General features: G+C 37.0%; 2 protein-coding genes across 4 annotated transcripts in view; one reads left to right on the top strand and one right to left on the bottom strand.

The window, feature by feature from the left end:
- Positions 1 to 23,359, top strand: part of LOC108701567 (uncharacterized protein C7orf50 homolog) — a 197,181-nt gene that overhangs the window by 15,512 nt on the left and 158,310 nt on the right. The window lies entirely within an intron of this gene.
- Positions 21,982 to 23,272, bottom strand: gper1.L (G protein-coupled estrogen receptor 1 L homeolog). Its single transcript, XM_018236373.2, has one exon. The coding sequence runs from the start codon at positions 23,252 to 23,254 to the stop codon at positions 22,169 to 22,171; it is 1,086 nt and encodes a 361-aa protein (XP_018091862.2). The 5' UTR covers positions 23,255 to 23,272; the 3' UTR covers positions 21,982 to 22,168.

The following is a 23,359-nucleotide window of genomic DNA, read 5'->3' as shown; positions in this document are numbered from 1 at the left end:
GGGCAGATTCACAATATAAATTATAAACACAGAATATAAAATTAAGGATACAAGAAACCTGCTCATTCTGCATCAGAATTGATTAATAATTAGTCCTTTAGCATCAACTCTATGACAAAAGTAACTTCACTTTATGCTGTTATATTAAAGATTTCTGACTACACCTTAGGGCAGTAGCCGATGAGGAGATTTGTTACCTGTGATTATTTATGCGCAAATGCGGGCGACAAAACTAAAATCGCTGGCGGTAAAACGAACAAATTGCAAAGTCACCTAAGTTTCCTCCAAAAGCAACTTTGGGCGACTTCACGATATGTTGGATTTACCACCGCCGATTTCAGTTAAATCCAATGGAGACGCATTTTCCAGAGATTTGTCGTGCATGAATAATTGTGGGCGACAAATCTCCCCGTCCGCCGCTGCCCTTAACTCTCAACAGCAACTTAAAGCACGCTGAAATTATGGCCTAAAAGGATCAGACGATATGGGGGGGGGGGCTCTACTGTGTACAGCATTGGAGGTAGTGTTTGTCTTTGGGCTGGGACATAAAAGGCCAGTATATTTAATGCAGCATTTCTAGTAGTGATACCTTGAATCAAGGATTCGATTTGGAATGAACAAACTGAATCCTTAAAATCGCATGCCTTTTCGTCACACAAGCAAGGAAGTGGATGGTTTTTGTTCATCCTTCCTTGCCTAATTTGCAGATAGAAATTTGGGTTTGGATTTGGTTCAGTATACAGCCAAATCTTTCACAAGGTATTCGGGATTTCGCCAAATCCCAAAATAGTGGATTTGGTACATCCCTAATTTCTAACGATATTTTGTAACGCCAAACACAGGTATTACTGCCTCTTGAGGACACAGCTCAAGACCAGGAACAATGCTTTGCACACTATTCAGCACAGGTAGCAGCTCAAGACTCCAGATATTTGACTTTGTGTTTTATACCGAGTCATTCGCATTGAAAGAACCTTATGTATCATCAAGGCAGAAAATTTCTGAAATCTGTCATGACCACCCAGGAATATAAATGAAATATATGAATATTTTACATATTTCTATTTTACATTTCTACATTTGAAAGCGTTCAAATTAAAGTTTATTTTGTGCAACAAGCAGGCCACTTTTTGCTAGTATATTATATAGCTGAGAATACAGCTCCTTAAATGTGCCAAAGACTCAGAACAATAGCAGGATGGCAGTATTTATCCCAAGAAACTAATAATATAAACATGCAGTTAAGGCAAAAATATCCAGAAATCTGCAATGCATAAGACATGGGCCTCCATTGTAGAGCTTTATACACTGCCCTAACTAGTTCCACTTTTCATAGTGCAGGTTCGACCCATGGGTAGTTGGTGCGGCACACCTGTGAAATGCGACAGGGTCTCCAATACAAAACTCAATTGACACACTAATATTTATCATGAAAAAAGCAGTAAATGCTTCTGTAGTTCAGCAGTTAACCAGTTCAATGAAATGGATAAAATGCAATGTATACAGAAGAGGAGGCGACTCTAAGCACTTTTGCAATTTGCATTAATTTTTTTTTTCTTGTTTCCAGATAGCAACAGTTTTTACACTGATAATATGATGGTTTTGAAGCAGCAGTACCATCTGCTGTTTAATTTGTCTGGCCAGCCGTATAAAAAATTATGTTTTTCTGTTCGGTTCTAAGCAGAGAAACATTTGAACTAGTCATATGCAGGTCAGAAAAAACTCAACCCACACTGAACCCAAATCCGCAGAATTGAACCCACATTCGACCCTAATCCGCAAAATGTTGCCATTGTAGGATCTGCACCCATTTTATTTTTTAAATTGAACTCAAAAGACAAAATGCTCATGGCTTTGTTCAGTATCCCTGAACTTTATTTTTCAAGAATATACAGCAGTTAATGTCTTTCTAAACGACTCATTGTAGTCTGTAAAACAACACTTATTTGTAAGTTGTGCCCAAGAGTTATTCCCAAAACCACAGTAGAAACTTGTTTCTGTTGCCCCCAGCATCTGCAACAGATGGAAAATGATTGAATAGTTTCATAAGGGAATTTTGATTTATAATGGTAGCTAGGATTGCCTGCCCTGTAAAAATAATGTTTGATACTGATGTTATTAAATAACCTGTTTACCCTCCAACACTTTTTTCACTTCAGTTCACCAGAAATAGACTTTTTTCAGTTATTTTCTATTTGTGACCATTTTTGTAATATTGAAGTTGAAAGTCCAATTTGTCAGTTTTTCTAAAGCAGCTCTAGGAGGGGGGGGGGGTCACCAAGTCTGTAAACTGTTATAAATTAATAAATTAGTTGATACATTTCTTATCTTTGTCACTGCTGAGCAGAATCCCTGAGTTTTATTAAATTCGATTCGAATTTGAAAAAAATGTGAAAATCAAAATTTATCATGTACTGTCTCTTTTTAAAAATCGACTTCGACCATTCTCCATCTAAAACCTGCCAAATTGCTGTTTTAGCCTGTGGGGGACCTCCTAGAACTATTTGGAGTCAATTGGTGGACTTAAAAAAAATCAAAGTTTTATGTTTTGGAAAAACTTTGAATCGAATTTGATCGAATGTGATGTTACTTTTGTTGTAACTGCGCTATTACGATAAGAATTCAATCTAAAACAGGCCTATTTGGCCAAAAAAAGTTTTCAATTTTTTGCTAAATTTCTTTAATTTTTTTAATACGAATTTCGAAGTTATGGAAGTTCAAAAAACTCCCATTACTTTGAAATTCGACCCTTGATAAATCTGCCCCTAAATATCCCTTTGCATAATGTAATGGTAATCAGTGGCGTGTTATATAATAATCTGGCTGTATAGGTCGGCAGTCCTCGGCAGCGCAGCTTTTCCCAGGACAGAATATTTGCAGCTGGAAAAATAGATGGTATTTTGAAGTTATTTTTCCCAGGCCAAAAACTTGCATCCCCAACTGTTCTGTGGATAAACAAATTAAAGAATACCTTTCAGTGCTCCGCACTGCTTCACAGGACCTTGACTTCTTATTCTGACAAATATATTCCGACTTGCTTGATAAGATAATGCACCTCAGTATCCTATTATTGTTTGTCCAGGGATAAAATTTACATTAACCACATCCTCTACATCATCACAGACGTCCCTTGGGCATAGTCAGTGAGCAAATCCCTGATAGTTTGGGCTCCAACATGATCCCCTGAAACTGAATTATTATTATTATTATAATCCTCATTAACTTTTTATAGCTCTCTTTAGTCAGTGATGCATGCCACTGGTTTTGCATATTCTTTTTTTCCTGTTATTTAAGTAAAGTTGGTTTTCTCGGTCTGTACGGCAATGGGAGCCCTAACTACATGATTGATGTGTGATTCCCATTGGAATGCAGATTGAATAGGAAATTGCTAATATTAATCACCAAGTATAGGAGAGGCAGTAAATGCAGGACGCTGTTGTGCTCTCAGTCCGCTGCCACTACCAAACATGCAAGCTAGGGGTGTGGGATGGGGCGCCTAGGTGCTTTCTCCCCCAACACCTGCACAACACTGCTGAATGCCAACATCAATGTATTCATGGTTATGTCCAAAGGTCTCTGCACCCCCCCAAAAAAGTGAAGAAACCTGGAGTAAATATTCAAAGCTTCATTGATCTTTATATTGTCTTCTGATATACTAGCCTTCAAGTTTGATTAAAGGAGAAGGAAAGTTTTGGAGGCATTTTATTGCCAATATATTAGCTGCTATAGTGCAAGCTAGAATGCTATATTTATTCTGTAGAATGTTTTACCATACCTGAGTAAAAAGCTCTAGAAACTCTCTGTTTGTTTAGGATAGGAGCTGTAGTATTAACTTGGTGTGACATCACTTCCTGCCTGAGTCTCTCCCTGCTCTGGGCTCAGATTACAGCAGAGAAGGGGGGGGGGGAAGAGGAGCAAACTGAGCATGCTCTTGCCCAGGGCAATGAGGTTTAAGCTGAAGGTAGGAAGTCTGATACAGAAGCCCATGTGTACACAATAGAAGGAAAGAAATGCAGTGTTTCTTTACTCAGAGCAGCACTACTTTGGGGGTTTACTGGTATATTTAGATGGACCTTTCTAAAAAGGCTTACTTAGTTTTAACCTTTCCTTCTCCTTTAAAGAAGAACCAAACCCTTTATATTTAAATCCCTTACCCCCCTACCCTGCATAGACCCCCTCCCTGCTCTCCCCCCCAGCCTCTTTACTTACCCCTTGTTGCAGATTCAGTGCATTGGAGTTCACAGGCACCATCTTCTTCTCATCGGTAATTTTCGTGAAGTAAGAGCCGTATCAGGGCATTCATAGTTGGAGCCATTTTTTATAACAACTGCGCATACGCCGAAAGTCACGGAAATTGCTGAAGAGCCTGAAGTCGAGAAGAAGAAGAAGGTGGCGCCCGTGAACTCCGATGCAAAAAGTTAGGGACATTTACAGAGGGTAACACTTAGGCTAGGGGATTTTAGTACAAAGGGTTTGGTTCTTTTTTTTTTTAACTTTCTTTTTATTGAAAATTTTACACACACTTAACAATATGTATTTTTATTTTCATGTCAATCATTAAATAAAGAACATTTCTGGGATACATTATCAGTGTTTTTGTTCTGTATTATGTAACATTTGTTTTTAACAAGAACTTAAGAAAATAAAGAAAATATGGAGGGGTGGGGTTTAAGGGGAGGTTTCGGTGGTTGAGGTGTTATTCATATCTATCTTCACATCATTTGTAGCATACCTTCTCTATAAAACCATATTTGGTTCTTCTTTAAAGAAGAAAGATGTGTAGAACTTTTCACCCCTCCAGTGATTTTGGTCACTTACTCCTACCCTGAGGTACATGTATGGGATCCATTATCTGGAAACCCGTTAGCCAGAAAGTTCCAAATTATTGGAAGGCCGTCTCTCACAGATTTAATTTTATCCAAATAATCCAAATTTTCAGAAATGATTTCCTTTTTCTCTGTAATAATAAAACAGTCGCTTGTACTTGATCCAAACTAAGATATAATTAATCCTTATTGGAGGCAAAACCAGCCTATTGGGTTTATTTAATGTTTACGTGATTTTCTAGTAGACTTAAGGTATGGAGATCCAAATTATGGAAAGATTCATTATCCGTAAAACCCCAAGTCCCGAGAATTCTGGATAACAGGTTCCATACCTGTATTGTCCTATGAGCATTTTAGCTAGTTATTCAGTGTTAATACCACCACATCAATTTGGCATATACTCTGTTTTGATAATATTGCATAAGTTACATTGTCTAAACAGAAGGTCATCTCACATACAGTCAATTTTAAGTGAATAATTTTAATTTTTAAAAAGGTTTTGCTTCTTCTCTGAAAAAATAAAAACAGTGCCTTGTACTTGATTGTAAATAAGCTGCACAAATCCATATTGGTGTCAGCACAGTCCTATTGGGATTATTTAATGTTTAAATGCTTTTTAGCAGACTTAAGGTATAGAGATCAAAAAGACCCTTTATATGGAAAACGCCAGGTTCTGAGCACGTTGGATAACTGGTCCTATAACTGTACCATGGCATGTTATATTTTGGAGATCTGTTTCTTAAGTTTTTTAATACCGTAACTCCATTGTAAATGTAAGTATTTGTTTTAGTTTATTTTTTGTTGCTGAATAACAGGACATCCAAGAGTACCAGTGGTCACAGTACCAGGGGGCCACGAAAGGAGAGGCCCTTGAGTTGTAAATCCATTGAGTTTAAGTGGAGTGGAGCCAGCTGGCAGACATAATAAACGTTAATAACCTGCCTCCTACATCCCTGAAGATGAAAAGATGATGTCAGATTGTTATTGAGGGAAGTGTGTCTGTTATAGAAAGTACGCAATACTTATTTGGAGATCGTACTTATTACACAAGTGAATTGGGATTGAAAAGATGGAGCCAGCCGGTAAAATCAAAGTGTTGATCTGTCATGTGGACATTTATCAGACTCTGAGGAATTTCCGTTGAAAAGCCTCTGGAGGACAAATTGTCTTTTTGCCATCAAATATTTGCTCAGCTGTTTCCAGTGGTCACATTTTTGCTTAGGGAACATTTGAGTTATGATAATTTCACAGTCAGGACACTACTTTTTAATTGGCTGCCCCTTTCTCACAGTTTCTTTTGTGTTATAAATATTCTACAGGAAAATATGTGGGGCCTTCAGAAACTGCACAGCACTTTTAATTGTCGTGCAGTAAAACTATTATGCATTAAATTTATCAAAACCATCTCCCTTGATTTATTTTTTTAATGAAAAGGGATAGTTGCCTCAGCATTCTGCTGACTTTACTTTTGCAGCAGTATGTCATAAAGCATATTCATAGAGGCTTATGAATCAGCTGTCTATAGGTGAACTGGCCAGGAAATTATAATTGCACTGCCACAGCTTCCCTTGTTTCTGATCTTCTCCTGTTTAATTGTAAGAAAGGGGTTCTCCAGTCATAGAATCGTTTTAAGGAAACATAGATTTAAATTATATAGTGGCTCATTTATCAAGGGTCAAAGTGAAAATTCTAATTTTGAAATTCTAATTTTTGAGCTTGTTTTTAGTGAAATTCAACTAGGGAATAGTTAAAATTAGAATTTTTAAAAAATTTCGAATTCGATTTTTATCTAACGAACTTTATCATGTACTGGCCCTTTAAGAATTCGACCCTTGATAAATCTGCCCCATAATCTTTGGACCATGATTTTTCTCTTCTTCCTCATCCCCATATTTTTTTTCCTCTTCTCTATTTTGTTATTAATATAGTATAGAAAAACTATTCATTTTACTCACTAAAATAGTAATTTTTCCTTCTAGTCAATATTAATTCCAGCTTTGGAAATATCTACTTGGTGAGAGCAAATAGGAGGTTTTCATTGTCATTACTACATTTGCTTCACAATAAGGGAATGAAGAAAAAAAGCTATAGGAGCTGAAGGTTCATCATAGATCTTTATACATACTTTTGATATATTATTCTGTTTTATGGAGAGTTTTGGATAACCTAAGCCATAAGAAAGCGGCACATCCATTTTCAAAAATGCAAGTTTATATCTAAGCAACAAATGTATAGATAATTAAACTAGGGAGTAGCCAAACCTTTTTAAGGGTATTGTTCATTCTGGTATACAGTATTTAGTCATGGCCTTTCTGAAGACCATAAGTAGGCTGACCTCAATGAATAGAGTATCATAATTGTGGTGTTACATAAAGAAGGGAGTTGAGAGGTAATTGTACATATGCATTAACAGGAAAATATTAGGAGGCCAGGGGTGGAATGTGCTTTCTAGCATATCTTAAGGCTGAAGAGTATTGCAACTGGCAGTCACAGTCGTTTCCTATTAAAGCAGTAGTTTCCTATTTAAGGGAATGGGAGACTTTTTGCATCAAGGTGCAGCTACTATGCAGTCTTCTTCTGTGGATGGCATTGTAAAAAAAATTAATTGATCTAGTCAAACCCTTCTATTATTGGTATTGTTGACAGAATTTGATATAAAGGCATTTTTTACAATTATATTATAGCTGAGGAATAGGGTTGCAACCTTTTTGGTTTTGAATTGGGCAGCTTAGTTTTTTAGGGGGCTGTGTGGTTCAAAACACCCTGCATGGTTTTTAACGTTTGAAAAAAATGGAAAATTTCATGATTGGTGCGGCACACCCCTAATGGTACTAGGCATGTTTATCGGAATTCACTGGCGCCATCTTCTCTTCGGTAATATGCGTGAAGTAAGCGCCGTATCGGCGCATGTGCAGTTAGAGCAGTCTGCCACTTTTTTAACAACCGCGCATGGGCCAAAATCACAGATATTGCTGAAGCACCTAAAGAAGACCAAAGATTATTTGAAGAGAAGAAGATGGGGCATGTGAACTCCAATGCGCTGAATCTGCAACGAGGTGTAAGTAGAGTTAGGGGCATTTACCGAGGATAAGACCTAGGCTGGGGGGTGGAGGGGTAGTAGAGAGGGGGTCTATATTGGGTAGGGGATTTTAATATAAAGGGTTTGATTCTCCTTTAAGACCTTTAGATTCCTCTTAAAATCCATAAACATACAGGCAGTTTAATTAGTTCCTGATGACGCCAACCCAAGTGCATATGTTTCTGTGGTATTGAAAGCTCTACTGGTGCAGGGAGTGATATGACTCATGAACATCCTCTGTAAAGGGCTACACATGGGTGCTATACAGTATAAATCTACTACCATTTATTTGTGTTCTAAAGCAGTGTCGGACTGGGATGCCAGGGGCCCACCAGAAAACCTTAGATCTTGGGCCCACTGGAAAACCGTAGAGTGTGGGACAACTTTTCAAACTATTATTCCTCCTCTCCTCTCTCAAACTCTTTATTCTCTTAGTCTTGTATTACTTACTTCTACACTATATTCTTCCATTATTAAGCATTTTTTCCCCATAAAGAAATAGGGAATGTTTAGAAGCAAGAGGGCCCACTGACACTAGGACCCACCAGGAGTTTTCCTGGTATCCCGGTGGGCCAGTCCAACACTGTTCTAAAGTTATAACTGAACAATCGAATGTCCTTTCAATCTGTAATATAAATAATTGGGGACACATCACAGGTGTTTTAATACAGTTATGGTGTGTGTTTTCCAGAATGCTCGGGACCTGGGATTTTGCAGGTAACAGATCTTTCCGTAATTTAGTAATCTTCATACCCTACTGCAAAATAATTTAAACATCAAATAAACCCATTATTATTGTTTTGCCTCCAGTAATGATTAATTATACCTCAGTTTGGATCAAGTACAAGGTACTATTTTGTTATTACAAAGAAAAACAAAATCATTTTTACAAATTTGAATTATTTGGATAACATGGAGTTTATGGGAGACAGCCTTCATGTAATTTGGAACTTTCTGGATAACAAGTTTCCAAATAATGGATCCCATACCTGTATAGATCTTTGTTCTGATGTTTATCTATTAATTGTCCTCAACCTCTTTCATGCAATCTATTTTTTAATTATACAATAAAATAACACTTTTTTAGAAAAAGTTTTGCTGATGTTACTGCTCTGACAAATACACGCCATTTTCTTGGAAATATAATTACTTATAATGCTTTTTTCAAGCCTGCATTAAAAGGTTACAGTGCAGTTAAGCACATCCTTTCTTGGAAGCAATTAAACTTACACAGCCTTATTTTTCTCAGTTTTTTTGCCTTTTCAAGTCTTTAGCTTTTTGGTAGTGTCTTGCGAAAAATTGATAGAAATGTATTCATGCAGGCTGCGTGTGTGTGTATTTTTTTAACAAATTAATCATTTTTTAAGTTAAAAACAAATTTATTTTAAAAAAAAATATCATCTGCTATGTTCTCAACTTTCTGTTTGTGTAGTATATTTAAGATGACCATACACAGAAAAATACTCGTCTGTCTATCTATAATCTATCATCTATCTATAATTTATCTATCTATAATTTATCTATCTCTATAACCTCTCTATAATATATCCATCTATCTATCTCTGTCTGTCTGTCTGTCTATCTATCTTTTATCTATCATTATCTATTAGTCCATCTATCCTATTCCTTACATATATGTGTACAGGTACAGGTATGTAGTAACATGCAGACTCACACACCCCACCTTCCATTAAAAAATTCACTGATACTTTTTGTAAAACGAATAAAAAGATTTTGGACTGGCTACAAATTTTAGTTAAAAACAAATGTTCCTATGTTGGTCTATGTTGGTCTATGTAGCATTACTACAGGTATAGGATCCAAGTGTATAGAAAAATAAACCCTTTTGCTCTATTTATAGTTTAAATATTATCTGGTATTATTAAACATCATACAAAGATTCGGGAGCATAGCTGGATTCCAAATAAATCTACATAAATCGGAAGCACTTCAACTACATCATTCAGACCCTACGGACTGGCTTCCCCACTTCCCCTTTAAGAAAACCAAAAATCATATAAAATACCTAGGGATCAAAATCCCGTCACACCATAAACATCTATATACGTTGAACATAAGGAAAACAATAGATGAAATACAACAAGAAACACAACAATGGAAACATCTAAACCTTACCTTCCTGGGTAGAATACATTTAATAAAAATGATCATATTCCCAAAGCTCTTATACCCAATACAAATGCTACCTTACTACATCAAACCCACGGATGTCAAACGAATTAACAATATATTCCGAACATTTATCTGGAACAGGAAACGCTCTAGGATCAGCTTGTTCAAACTGGAACAACCTAAAGCTCAAGGGGGAGTTAATCTCCCTAATATTAAAGAATATAACACCGCGGCACTACTGAGATATGCAGGAAAATGGCTCCTCCATAGAGATCAATACGCAATACCTTCCCTAGATCAATACTTAAGCAAAGACTACTCTCTTAATTACCTATTACACGCTTCACCTACTGAAACCCCCCCAGACCTACGTGACAATCCTCTGTTCGCAGACACGTACAAAGCATGGCACACAACTAGGAAAAAACAGGGTCTATCGCCATACATATCCCCATATTTATCCTGGATAGGAAACAAACAATTTCCCATAGGCATACGTAACCCCATACTTTTGCAGTGGCGTGACAACGGTCTTTCTACCCTCAAAGATTTACTAACAGATGACCGCTCTCCAATTACTCAACTACAACTTACAGAGAAATTTCCATTTACCACACAACACGTATTCTTGAGACTACAACTCGTTCACTTTGCATCCCACACTATATCCCAATTGACAGATAAAGATAAGGAAGACCCACTATATAAATTATGGAACAACTTAACATTCAAACAATCAACATCACATATATATCAGACGATACGTACAATAATAGACATAGAAGACAAGGAAAACCTGCACTTTAAATGGACCGCAGATATCCCAGACATAACGCAAATAGATATTCTAAATCATCATATAAAAATAATGAAACTACTCCCAGCAAGTAGATATCAAGAGATGACTCTCCAAATACTACATAAATAACTCTTATCTTACCCCGCTTAGAAGACATAAAATGGGAAATCTCTCCTCCGACAACTGCCTACGCTGCCGCTCACCAAGAGCTGACTTACTACACAACCTTTGGTCATGTTGTAAACTACAACCCTTTTGGCAGGAAGTAATCACGGATGGTGGACAGATGATCGGGAAACCTATCCAATTGCGAATTGAATGGGCATTATTCAGTCATACCACATTCTATGCCCAACTATCAAAACCTGAAAAGAACCTAATAGGTAGACTGGCTGCTGCAGCTAGGAAAACAATCTTACAACAGTGGTTGACTACAGATTCCCCATCTATATCGATAGTCAAACAAAAATTACACCACCTATTCCATATGGATTGGTTGGAAGCAATAACCAGAAAAGAACACAACACAACAAAAATTTTTCACACCTGGATATCATACATAACAACACTCCCACAACACACTAGGTATCTCACGGTTTATACATTTAGACAAACAACCTGGTACGCTGAGGAGTCGCTCAGAGAACACCCACTTGTGATGGAGGCATCCCAATACCTCGATAACTGGCACCGTGAACAAGAAGAACTAGTTTTTGCACCCCCCAGGAGTCATCAGATAAACAGACTACTGACGTTATGTCCATCGAGTCCCGTATGAAACCTTGTACTACATTTAGAGCTGTATGTTTTGTAAATAATGTTGGGAAAAAAAAAACATTCTTGCAATCTGTTCGACTTAGATAAACACTTGTTCTCGCTATATATATATAACTACAAAAAATGACCGTATGTTATATGTGTTATATAGTGAATAAAGTACCCCCTTTTGTAAAATATAGGGATATTATAAGTTACCGAGGAGTTTCATGACCATATAAAAACACGAGGCCGAAGGCCGAGTGTTTTTATACAGGTCATGGAACTCCGAGGTAACTTCTAATATCCTCATATTTTACAACTGGGGGTACTTTATTTATTATAATACACAAATATTAGTGAGTCATGTGACAGAAATAACATCAGAACTCACCGTTTATAACTGATGACATCACTACTCACCGTTTATAAGGATATAATTTACAAGATATTCATGGCTTTTGTGTATTATAAACGAATAAAAACAAGTTGGAAAAAAAAAAAATATCTGGTACTGGTATTCAAATTTATTTTAAATCCTCACAATTACTGTAAAGATTATTCCTATTTTCCCTGAAATTTATAAATTGTGGTTGTTAACGTAATTACAGGTATAGGATTTGTTATCTTGAAACCCGTTATCCAAAAAGCTCAGAATTTTGGGAAGGTTGTCTCTCATAGACATCCATTCTAATCAATTTAAAATTTTAAACCATATTTCCTCTTTCTCTGTAATAATTAAACGGTACCTTGCACTTTATTCCAACTAAGATATAATTGATTCTGGTTGGTGGGAAACATTCCTATCGTGTTTATTGAATGTTTAAATGATGTTTGTAGACAAATTATGGAGATCCAAATTATGGAAGGACCCCTGGATGAGTGGAGAAGGGCCCTAGATATTTTTTATGCTGGCAGGCCCAGCAGACTCACATTATACCAATAAAAGTAATCATATTGTCATCTGTTCAGTAAACATGTAGTTATCCAAGAGTTCCCTGGTCATATATAGAAGGGCAGAGGCTAAGTGGCTTCTAATATGCATTGTGTGTGTAGTAGATTAACTCTGTCAGTTTTGCTTGTGATCATTGTGCAATATGATTATAAGCTTTATTATTGTCTGAGAGATGTAGCATATGGTATTGCATTTGATAGCTAAACAGAGTGAGGGTATGCTTCTTTAAATAAGTGTGTTTTAAGGGATATATATATATATATATATATATATATATATATATATATATATATATATATATATATATATATTTTCATAACAGACAGCACCTCATGTCAGATAAGCCATTTTATGGCTGCCCCTGTGCACGGAAATAATTAGGGGCAAATTCATCAAGGGTCGAATTTCGAGGGGTTAAATCCCTCGAAATTCGACTGGGGAATAGAATCGAATAGAATCGATTAGGCAATTCGGGCGAATTTATGCGCTGTCGAATTGGCGAATATTCGCCAGGCGAATAGGCGCTCGATCGAATATTCACTCGAAGGATTTTCATTCGATCGAATGCCTTTTTATTCAAAAACTTGGAAAACAAGCCTATGGGACTTTGCCATAGGCTTTTAAAGCAATTCGGTAGGTTTTAGGTGGCAAAGTAGGCAGTCGAAGTATTTTTAAAAGAGACAGTACTTCGACTATCGAATGGGCGAATAGTCGCAGCGTTTTTGCGTTTGATCCAGTTCTTCGACTATCGAATGGCGAATAGTCGCAGCATTTTTGCGCTCAATCTATTCAAATCATTCTACTCAGGCGAATTTACGCCAATTCGATAGTCGAGGAGCACAAAAATTCAAAGTTTTTTTACTTCGAATCCTTCACTCGAAGTTATTGAATCGGCCCCTTAGTGTATAATCCAATCAAGAAAAACCAGCACCAAGGGACTTTGAATATGAAAAAAAGTTGTATTTAAAACATATGTATCAACGAACTTTTCGGTCCCTATTGGGACCTTTTTCAAAAGGTCCCAATAGGGACCGAAACGTCGGTGATACATATGTTTTAAATACAACTTTTTTTCATATTCAAAGTCGCTTGGTGCTGGTTTTTCTTGATTGGATGCTTTGGCCTCCAGAACCTCCTGGGTTCCTCTTGAATCTTTTCATTTGAAACATTTTTCATTTAGTTTGAGAAATTGCCGGTATGCCGTAGCGTCTCCATCAGTGTTGTACAGAATATCCAGGCAAGTCATATTGAATGGAAACCTTTTAGTGTCCATGTAGGTTATAGAAGGTGAGCCTGAATTATTTCAGCTGTTGCTAGGAGACAGTTCAATAGCAAATAGTAATAGTAAATGGCAAATACAAGTTGCAGGTAACGTTGATGTAGATATTATTTTAATAGAAAATATATTTTAATATGCATTTGTTTTTATTATGCAAAATGTTCTGTTTGTGTGTTTACTGTTGCAAACTATAAATTGTTGGACTTATTTAGCCACAAGCTGTGCATCTGGGCAAGAGAAGATTGTATATTACCAAATGGAAATCTTTTATATTGAGACAACAATGTACCTCTTAAAGCTTTGTCATCAGGTTTTTATCAAAAGACTGATCATCACAATAACTTGCAGTAACCGATTTTGCTGTTCCGTAATTAGTGGGATTTAATTGGCCTGCTAGATAAATTTACGCAAATCCCTTCCTTCTGTTGCTTCAGATTAAATAAAACCAATTTATCCTCTAGAAACGTGATATGAAGTTATGATAGTGTCATTTTTAGCCAGTCTGCTGTAATACCGCACATGCAACTTTAAACTTCATTTGTCTTAATGATCATTCCCACTCATTGCCTCTTCTAATAGGACTGGCCATGCTACTATATTCTATACTCTATTTTGATTTTAAGTGTTCTTTTGCCATTTTCCGTCACATTTTTGTATAATTTTGTGTTTATTTTGTATAATCAGAAATGCAACCTTTCCTGACTCTTTCATCGCTTCTTGGAAATTGTATTACAGGGAAAAACCTTTTGATTCAGCAGTAATTGCTGGTAAAGTCTACTGCATTCTAGTAATACTACTATTCCTGTCCATCACATATTGTTCCCAAGATGATGGATCATTATGCTATTGTACTTACTGTTGATGGGTCTAATGGTATAGCAGCTGCCCTGTTCTTGATTTGCATGGATGGCAAAGAATTGAGACCATAATAGGGGCATAGGAGACATTTCAAGAAAGTCCTGAGATTTTTAAAGCTGCCCATACATATTTGGCTTATTGCAGGCAAGATATTTTTGTTTACCCATTTTTTTCTTCTAATGAATAAATTAGGTGCTTTTCTTTTATTGAATGGTAATAGAACATTTGGAGGATATTGTATAGGGGTTGCTTGTATGACAGTTGCAGTAGGTGAATGTTGAATAGAGCCCAACCCCCTGGAAATCCATCTGCTCCTGTGCTTCCATTCTTTAAAAACTGCAGTGGCATGGGGTATTTCTGTGGGAGCTTCACTGAATGTTTGGCCACAGAACCAGTAGAATGAAAGGCTGACATTTTGCTTCTAAGTTATACTTTTCTCTCTACTGCTCAAGTGTACCTGAGCAGGAACAAAGAGAAGACTGAAGAAGATGGTGTCGGCGATCAGCTGCTACAGAAGGCCAGGCAAACTGGAGCACCAGCCTGGGGTATTAGTGATTATTATCACTGAGGGATCTCTAACATTTGGGCATGTCTTTAAGTGAATAGGATTTATGTTTTAGAAACACAACCAATACCATGGGCAAATAGAATGTGATAGTGGTGGGTCACTATATAACGGCTGCACACAAATTAACTTGCAAACAAGCACATTTTTTATTGTAAGCATATAAATCATAACACAAATGGCAGATAAAGGAACTGGAAGTTGTTTTGGGGAAAGTTCAGCTCAACTAATGTACCATCTTTAAACGCCAGCAGATGCATTGATGATTCATGGATATCCATATTTTTGTGGTTTTGTAGTACAAATGTAGTACAAAATGCTCGGGATCTAGAGGTTTTCCAGATAAGAGTTTTTCTGTAATTTAGATCTTCATACTTTGTCTGCTAAAAAAGTTGTTTAAACTTAACTCAAAGGAATGGTTTGCCTCCAATAAGGGTTAATTATATATTAGTTGGGATCAAGTACAAGGTACTGTTCAGTATACAAAATATAGTATTTTGTATCATATCTACTGTTAGCTATTTTGTATAGAAATGTATTCACATTAGGGCATTTTAATTAAATTGAAATTAAGCATTACTGTATCTTTAATCATTAATCTGCTGCAGGGAAATCAGTAGTGTGCTGAAGGAGTCTTGCCTTTAAAATGAAGGTGGTACAGGTATGGGACCTGTTATCCAGATTGCTACGGAACTGTGGTTTTCTGGATATTGGGAATCTGAATTTTCATACCTTAAGTCTACTAGAAAATTATGTAAACATTATTACATAGAAAAATTACATAGTTTTTAGAAATATGGATTGTTTGGATAAAATGGAGTCTACGGTAGATGGTCTTCCTGTAATTCAGAGCTTTCTTTATAATCATTCTCCTATTAACAGATACCGTACCTGTAACAGTAAATCCAGCTTGGTAATATTTTTAGAGTTCTTTGGTAATTAGCCCTGTTGATGCAGAACCCTCTGCAAGCCAATTCTGAGTTTTTGGAGCCAGATAAACCATTCAGGACATTTTTTAATAAAAATTCCCTTTTTTAAAAAAAAAGAAAAAAAATGTTTTTGTATGTTGTGATGTACCTGTTCCATTTAATACGCATTAGCTAATAAATGGGAAAATTGAGAATTTGAGTGGATGTTGAAATTAACATCCCTTTAGTCTTGCAGGGGTAGAGCTTTAGAAAGAGCTGTTACGACTGAATTATAGCAGGCACTTTGTTTCCATGCCAACTATGAAAGAGCAGTTTCTAAGCCTGATAAAAGTGGTCCTTGATTATACAGTAATTGGTCCCAAGTTCAAGAAAGTGTGGACAGAGCCAGATTTTATTTCTCTTTTTGTAGCATTAGTGGTCATATTTTGCAGTGGTTACGCATGCAGTTTCCTTATAAGCAACGCTTACCTCTTTGAAGATACTGAAAAGAATATATGATTAATTGCACAGTAGGGGGGCATTTGGAGTGGAATTTTCAGTGGCTAGTCTTCTAATGGACATTTAAATGAGATCTTGATTGTGTAGCAATAGACAGTTTGACAAATATGACAAAACTGGTTTGAGTTAGTTCAAGGTGCATCTCTCTTGACACCACCTCCATTGTAGCTTGTGTGATTAGAGAGCTTAAAGGGGAACTCTACACAAACAGAACTTAAGCTTTTTGAAAAGTAAACATAATTTCAAGCAAATTTACAATATACATCAATTAAAAAATATGCAGACTATGATTTGTATTGGTTTGGAACAGTTCCCTAAGCCTAGCCCCCAGCTCTCCTGTGATCTATCTGACTACTTTGCTGAGCTGATTGACTACTTTTACTTCGTATCAGCAGCCATGTGTCCTCCAAACCCCAACTCCATTTCCCTGCACACATGATTTCAATAAGGAACGGAACATCCCAGTGCAATGCATTGTGGGTTATGTAGTTCCTGCATGCTGTCTGTAAGCTGTGGAGAAGTTGTTACAATTTGTAACATCAGTGTTTAGTCCCTCTTTCCCTGCCAGGATTTCAAATGATGCAGAAAGAGAAGAACTGTTAACAGCTGGATTTCAGCATATAAAATGGCATTTATTTATATTTTTTAAGAAACAGGTGATGTGATGAAACTGTGATGGGTATATCAGGGGTTTCTGTGTTATGTGGGTCTCTTTATCAGATTTTAGCTTTGAAGCTGGAGTTCCACTTTAAAGGAGATTTTAACTCCCAAAAATTTAGTTTAAGCTAACTCAGACTGGCCCTTTAAGCACTTTTGCAAATCACATTGATTTTAATGGTTTCTGAGATATTAGCAGTTCAAGACAATTATATGTTGACTCTCGATTGAGCCAAAAGCCTGCTATTACCAGGCTAAAAAAGGCAAACAACTCAGAAAATACTCACCTCTAAAAACTAATATAAGTTGTAAAAGTGCTCAGAGAAGCACCCTGAGTTTGTTTATATCAGTTTATTTTTTTACCTTTAGATCCCATTTAAGTTGACTCCCTACACTCCAAGCATGCTGTGATTATAGATAGAGTTTTATTGTAGTTACTCTAAAATGAGACTGTTGATAAATGGGCCTCTAAGTGTAATTTAGGTAGTGATGTCTTGAGTGGGTAAGGCCTGAGTCTCGCAGAATTTCTGCATTAGAGGGGCTTGCTTTTCTCCATGTATTAAAGCACCATTGTTAATTGAAGGCCATACTACCAGTCCTTTCATTTATTAATCTGTGTTTAGATGCTGGTGCTGGCACTTGACATTGCAAAAGAGCTTCACTGTGTGGGCAGATGATTGTGTTTGGTTACTTTGGAGACTGATATGCTCATGGGCAAGCACTCACTCATATAGGATCCTATAAGAACCCACAATGTCTTATTAGAACAACCTATGTTCAGATCGCTTGGATCTGTACATGAAAGAAAAGAAAATTCACTTATACATTGTAATGCATGTAGGGAGCTACGATACCACGATGGCTGGAGAGAGAGGGTTTAGGAGCGGATCTACGAACAAATAAGATAATATTAGAGGGGGATCAGGGGCAGCTACTTTTTCCGGTAGATGTGCAATACCGGCCCTGGTCTTGGCGGGTGTTTAGACCAGTAAAATACAGACGGTTGGCGAAACATTTTTACAGTTCAGTTCTCCTTTAAATGTAATATTTTATTGTGTAGCGAGAGAATGATCAACACTGTCTGGTTATTTACAAATGTTTTCACCATTTCGGCTTTGCGTGTGTGAATTTTCGAGTTACCATGAACTTCTGAGCGTTTATTTTAAGACCTTGTCTCTGGAACTAATTATGAAGGTCAAGACTAAGGCTGTACTTGTGTTTTTTATGTTTACTATAACTGGCATGCAATAACCTCAGAAAATAGTTTGTCCTGTGTCCATTCTCTTTTCAGTGTGCATATTAGGGTTACATATTAGGGCTGCTTTACAGTTCATGTAACTTTCTAGTAAACAGCATTCCTTATTCTTATAATGGTTGTTTTGGTTTCATTCATGTCATGGGAGGATGCATACCGTTCCTGCACCCATAGAGGAAACATGAATTTTATGACAAGACAGACTGAAAAAAGCATGACTATAGTGCTCAGTGTTTCCAAATTTGATCCAGAAGAAATACTAGTGCATTTCTCCAGAGGCCAGCTTCTGTTTCATGGTTAATGAATCCCTTCCTAACTCACCAAATTAAATTGCTCCCTGGTTTACGGACTTTTTCAGCAGTGCTTGTGCCCTCTCCCATCACAGAGCCATTTCCACCACTATTATTTTTTTTAAATTAAATATCCCTTTAGATATTTTGCCGTATTATTTTGCTGGTCTATAATTTGTTGGTTACAGTTTTGTCCCATTTGAAAATATTCCCCAAACCTATTTTATTCAACATTTTAGAGCTGCAGTATTTCCTGTCAGGTGATCAGTGAGTGACACTCGGACTATCACAATATTGTGGCTCAAGGTAAAAGGTCAATGTTTACTTATATCTATATTTCAGTTTGGTTAGATTCTTTAATAGGCCACTTAATATGATATAAACTATTCTTTGGTTAAGTATACATTCTGGGGTATAGTTTTCCTTTAAAATTGTGTAAGCCTAGTGGTGGAAGATAGCATATATGACCAGGGTGAGAACATACCATATCTAAAGGGTATACGATCTCGAGTTTTTATGTTTTCTTATTAAAAACGTATGGGAGAGAGAGGGGCAAGAGGCAGCTAAGTGGGTTAGAATGCAAGTAGTTGCAATTAGAGCGCTGGGTAGAGAAGATGAATATACACATCTAAATGACAGACTACAATTAGTGCAGTTGCTGAACCACAGCTTTCATCACCTTTAATCAAATGCTGGGATGACAAAGAGCAATGGGAGATGTTGCTTAGCATCCGCTTCACAGCATCATTATGGCACCTATCTCTTATCCTTTTCTCTGAGTCTATATATCTTACCTGTCGATAAATTCTCCCATTATAGGTTTGTAAGTAAAACTTAAACTGAAAGTGAAGTTTTATGAATATAAACACAGAATAGGAGTTCATGAAGAGGCTGTGGTCATTACAGGAAGACTATATACCCCACTTGAGACAATAAATTAGGGATGTCTAACCGCTGGTCCAGCAGCTGTTGTCTGGGGTGCTGAGAGTTTTAGTTCAGCAAAAGCTCAAGGGCCTGCTTTGACATTGCTTACATGAATCTATCTATTATCTAGAAATAACTCCGTTGGGTTTATTTAATGTTTAAATGGTTTTTAGTAGACTTATGGATATGGAAATATCCATTATGCGAAAAAACCCAGGTCCCAAGTAGTCCACTCACTAATTGCAGTATATTAAGACATTGGTATTTTAACCTTATACTGCTAATTGCCTTCCTCCGTCCATATCATTTTCTATTATAATATGAACATCTGACAGTTTTTAGATAATATAAATTGTAGCCTGCAGAGCGCAAACGGGGGCAATTGTTCTGCACAGCAGCAGCATTTTGTCGGTGCCTATTGTTGTAGTCCCCATATCTGCCCTTGTATGGTGATCTCATTAAGCATTTGCCTGTGCGCTTTGTATAAAGGGAACACATGGTCCCCTGGAAATTCCAATATCGCCAAGCAGCCGATTCGTCACGATTCTGTACAGCTTTTAGAGTGTATTCAGAGCAGTGGATGTGGAGTGCTAGACAGCTGATGCCATAAGAATTATTTAGTAGGAGCGAATTCACTTGAATTGTTCCAAAAAGATGTATTCTGGGTCATCTCCTGCCATAGAGTAATTTGTTTTGGGAAATCATATTAGCGATAAAAGTTATTTTTTTTTTTTTAGGGATACATTACATATGTACTGCTTGAAGTGTTTTTCAGTTAATGAAGATGTAATTACTCATTTCCCCTTTATGTAACTTGCAGGCTTAATCAAGTAAAATAAATGAATATCGATGTCTGAGATACAATTTGGCAAGTGGCGGCTGCATTTTAGCTGGCATCTGTGACTGTAATTGGTTGGATCTTGTGCTTAAAGGGCAAGTCAACCACATAATAAAAATTTGCCTAACAACAGAAAACATAATTCGGAGCAACTTTGCAATATACATTTATTACAAATTTTATGTGTTAAATGTTGCTATTGAAAGCAATGTTTGTTCCTTTGTATTCTCTGTCCTGGTGGCTCAGATACAAGGTAAGACAAGGCAGCTGCTTAACAGACCTGCCTTTGCTGGGGAACTAAGACTTTTGCAGCATTGTTTAGAACGTAGCAACCTGGAGTAAAGCAAACGATGCTTTCAATAACAACTGGTTTTACAAATAACTTTAAAAGCACTGAAATTTTTTAATGAATGTATAATGGAAAGAATATATTGGAATTGCTTAGAATTATGTTTTAGGCAAATTTTTATTTTGGGATTGACTTGCCCTTTAAGCAGTGTGTTTAGAATAAACATTATTTGGGCTCCTGGACCTGAATATACAGATATGAGTGCCACTCAATTCAGTGGTTAAAGATCACCTATTTTAGTAATAATCTCAAATGCAGTTTGCCTTTAGGAGAGTGAAAAAATAACTGTTTGCAGGATATGTTTATAAAGTGGAAATTTATAAAGGGCATTTATAGGTGGATTTCACGTGTGCTCCTGGGCATTGTGCATCCCCCACAAGATCATGACATGCCTGTAATATCATGCCAAGATAAATGTATAGACTTCTTTGGAATTATTTATCTCCCAACTACCTTGGTTTGCCCTGGACAATTCAAGTGGAAGAGATAGGACTAACCCGAAAGTGGATAGGATTGAAAAGAAAAGTTATTACCATATTTATGTACTGTACCACACTGACATCCCCAAAACATGTATTTATTGAACAAACATTGCAAAATGTATTTGTAAAAAATTCTTTTGTGTGTTCTTTATTTAAAAAATGTGGTCCTTTTTGTCATTCGCTAGGGAGAAATGGCTGATCTTGCACAAATGATTTTCTACTAAGAATACTGTAATTTATAGTGGCAATATTTGAGCATTCATTCTTCTACAAGACAATAGTTTTTATAGCAGGTGATTTACAGACATGTTATTCTCCATGGATGTGGCAATAAATTAAGCAGCCTGGGTATGGGAGGTCTACCACAACAGTAGGCGGAGATTGTCACTGACGAGAACAGCCCACTCCAGGCAAACTTCAGTTTCAGACAAATCCTCTACCAGGTATGGTTACATGAAGCCTAAACATGTAGATCCTTTGCTTATAAAACATGGCTTTACCACAGTATATCAACACTAATTCTGATTTTATTGCTCATTTTAAACCATTTTGAGCACACAGTGCTTCATTTAGCATGTTGGAAGTATCCAATTATGCAGGAAATTATTCACAATCAAAGTTAGTGCTTTAAAATAGAAAATAAAGTGCCTTCAGACCATTCAGAAATGGCCAAGCCAGCTGCAAGTCACATGTCATTTATACGCCAGTGATGTATTTACCCTCCGAGTGATCAGTACTTTCCGGAATGACCGATTTCACAGAGGTCTGACAAAACCTGTTGAAGGCCGCCATGCTCTTTTTGTCTTTGATGTAAAGCCGAAGTTTGTCTCTGAACGTCTCCCCTAAGAAGCTGTAAATGAGAGGGTTCAAGCAGCTGTTGGAGAACGCTGCAAGGTTTACAATGTGACCCGTGAGTGGGTGTTTGTGCCTGAAGGAGTGATTATTTGACTGCTCCTCATTCTCACTCTGAAGTAAGCTAATGCTAATGAAAACATTTTCTGGCAGCCAGCAAATGAAAAATACCAGGACAACTATTACAATCATCCTGAGAGCCTTTTGCCGGCGAGGCCGCATGCATCTATGTTTGTGAGCCCTTATTAGCACTCTGAAAATTAACGAATAGCACAGGCCGATAATGGCAAAGGGAATGATAAACCCCAAAGTAATTTCTAGCCATTGGATTTCTTTCACATCGGCAAAGCAGAAATGCACGTCCTCTGTGTGCTGCACCTGTACAGCAGTGAATGGCAGCAGTGTGGCCGATATAGAAGCCATCCAGATCAGGCCACAACTCAGGCGAGCGTGCATCTTTGTCCGGAAGATGTTAGATTTCATCACTTTTGTCAGTGCAATGTATCTGTCAAAGCTCATCCAGGTTAGGAAGAATATGCTGCTATACATATTAATCTGAAGGAAAAGCGACATAAAGGTGCAAAGTATTGTAATGTCATAGTACTTCTCGTTGAGATTAAATACTTCAATGAGGGAGTCCGCGACCAAGATGAGATCAGCAGCAGCCAAATTGATAAAATACAGATCGGGAATGGTCATCTTCTCCCGGAAACTGATATTCACAACTAAGATCATTATGTTGCCTATGAAGCCAATAGGGAACAGCAAAATAGTATAGAGACAGGATAAGACCAGGCCTATAATGTAGTGTGTGTTGACCTCTGAGATTCCACCTTCAGCCAAACTTTCGTTGCAAATGTTGGATGCTTTCATTTGCAGGAGTGTTACATTGCACACAATAGATTCCAGCCCTGTGTTGTATATATCCATGTTGAGATTAATATTAAGGTGCTCTTTGATCATTTATTGAACTAATTACTGTAGATGCGACTCCATTGCTACATGCTTTCTGCATCAGTTGTTCAGTCTAAGGAA

This window comes from Xenopus laevis, chromosome 9_10L (assembly GCF_017654675.1).
Source record: "Xenopus laevis strain J_2021 chromosome 9_10L, Xenopus_laevis_v10.1, whole genome shotgun sequence".
Classification (NCBI taxonomy): Eukaryota; Metazoa; Chordata; class Amphibia; order Anura; family Pipidae; genus Xenopus; species Xenopus laevis.
The sequence above is the reverse complement of the archived record's forward strand: the minus strand, read 5'-3'. Positions and strand labels throughout refer to the sequence as shown.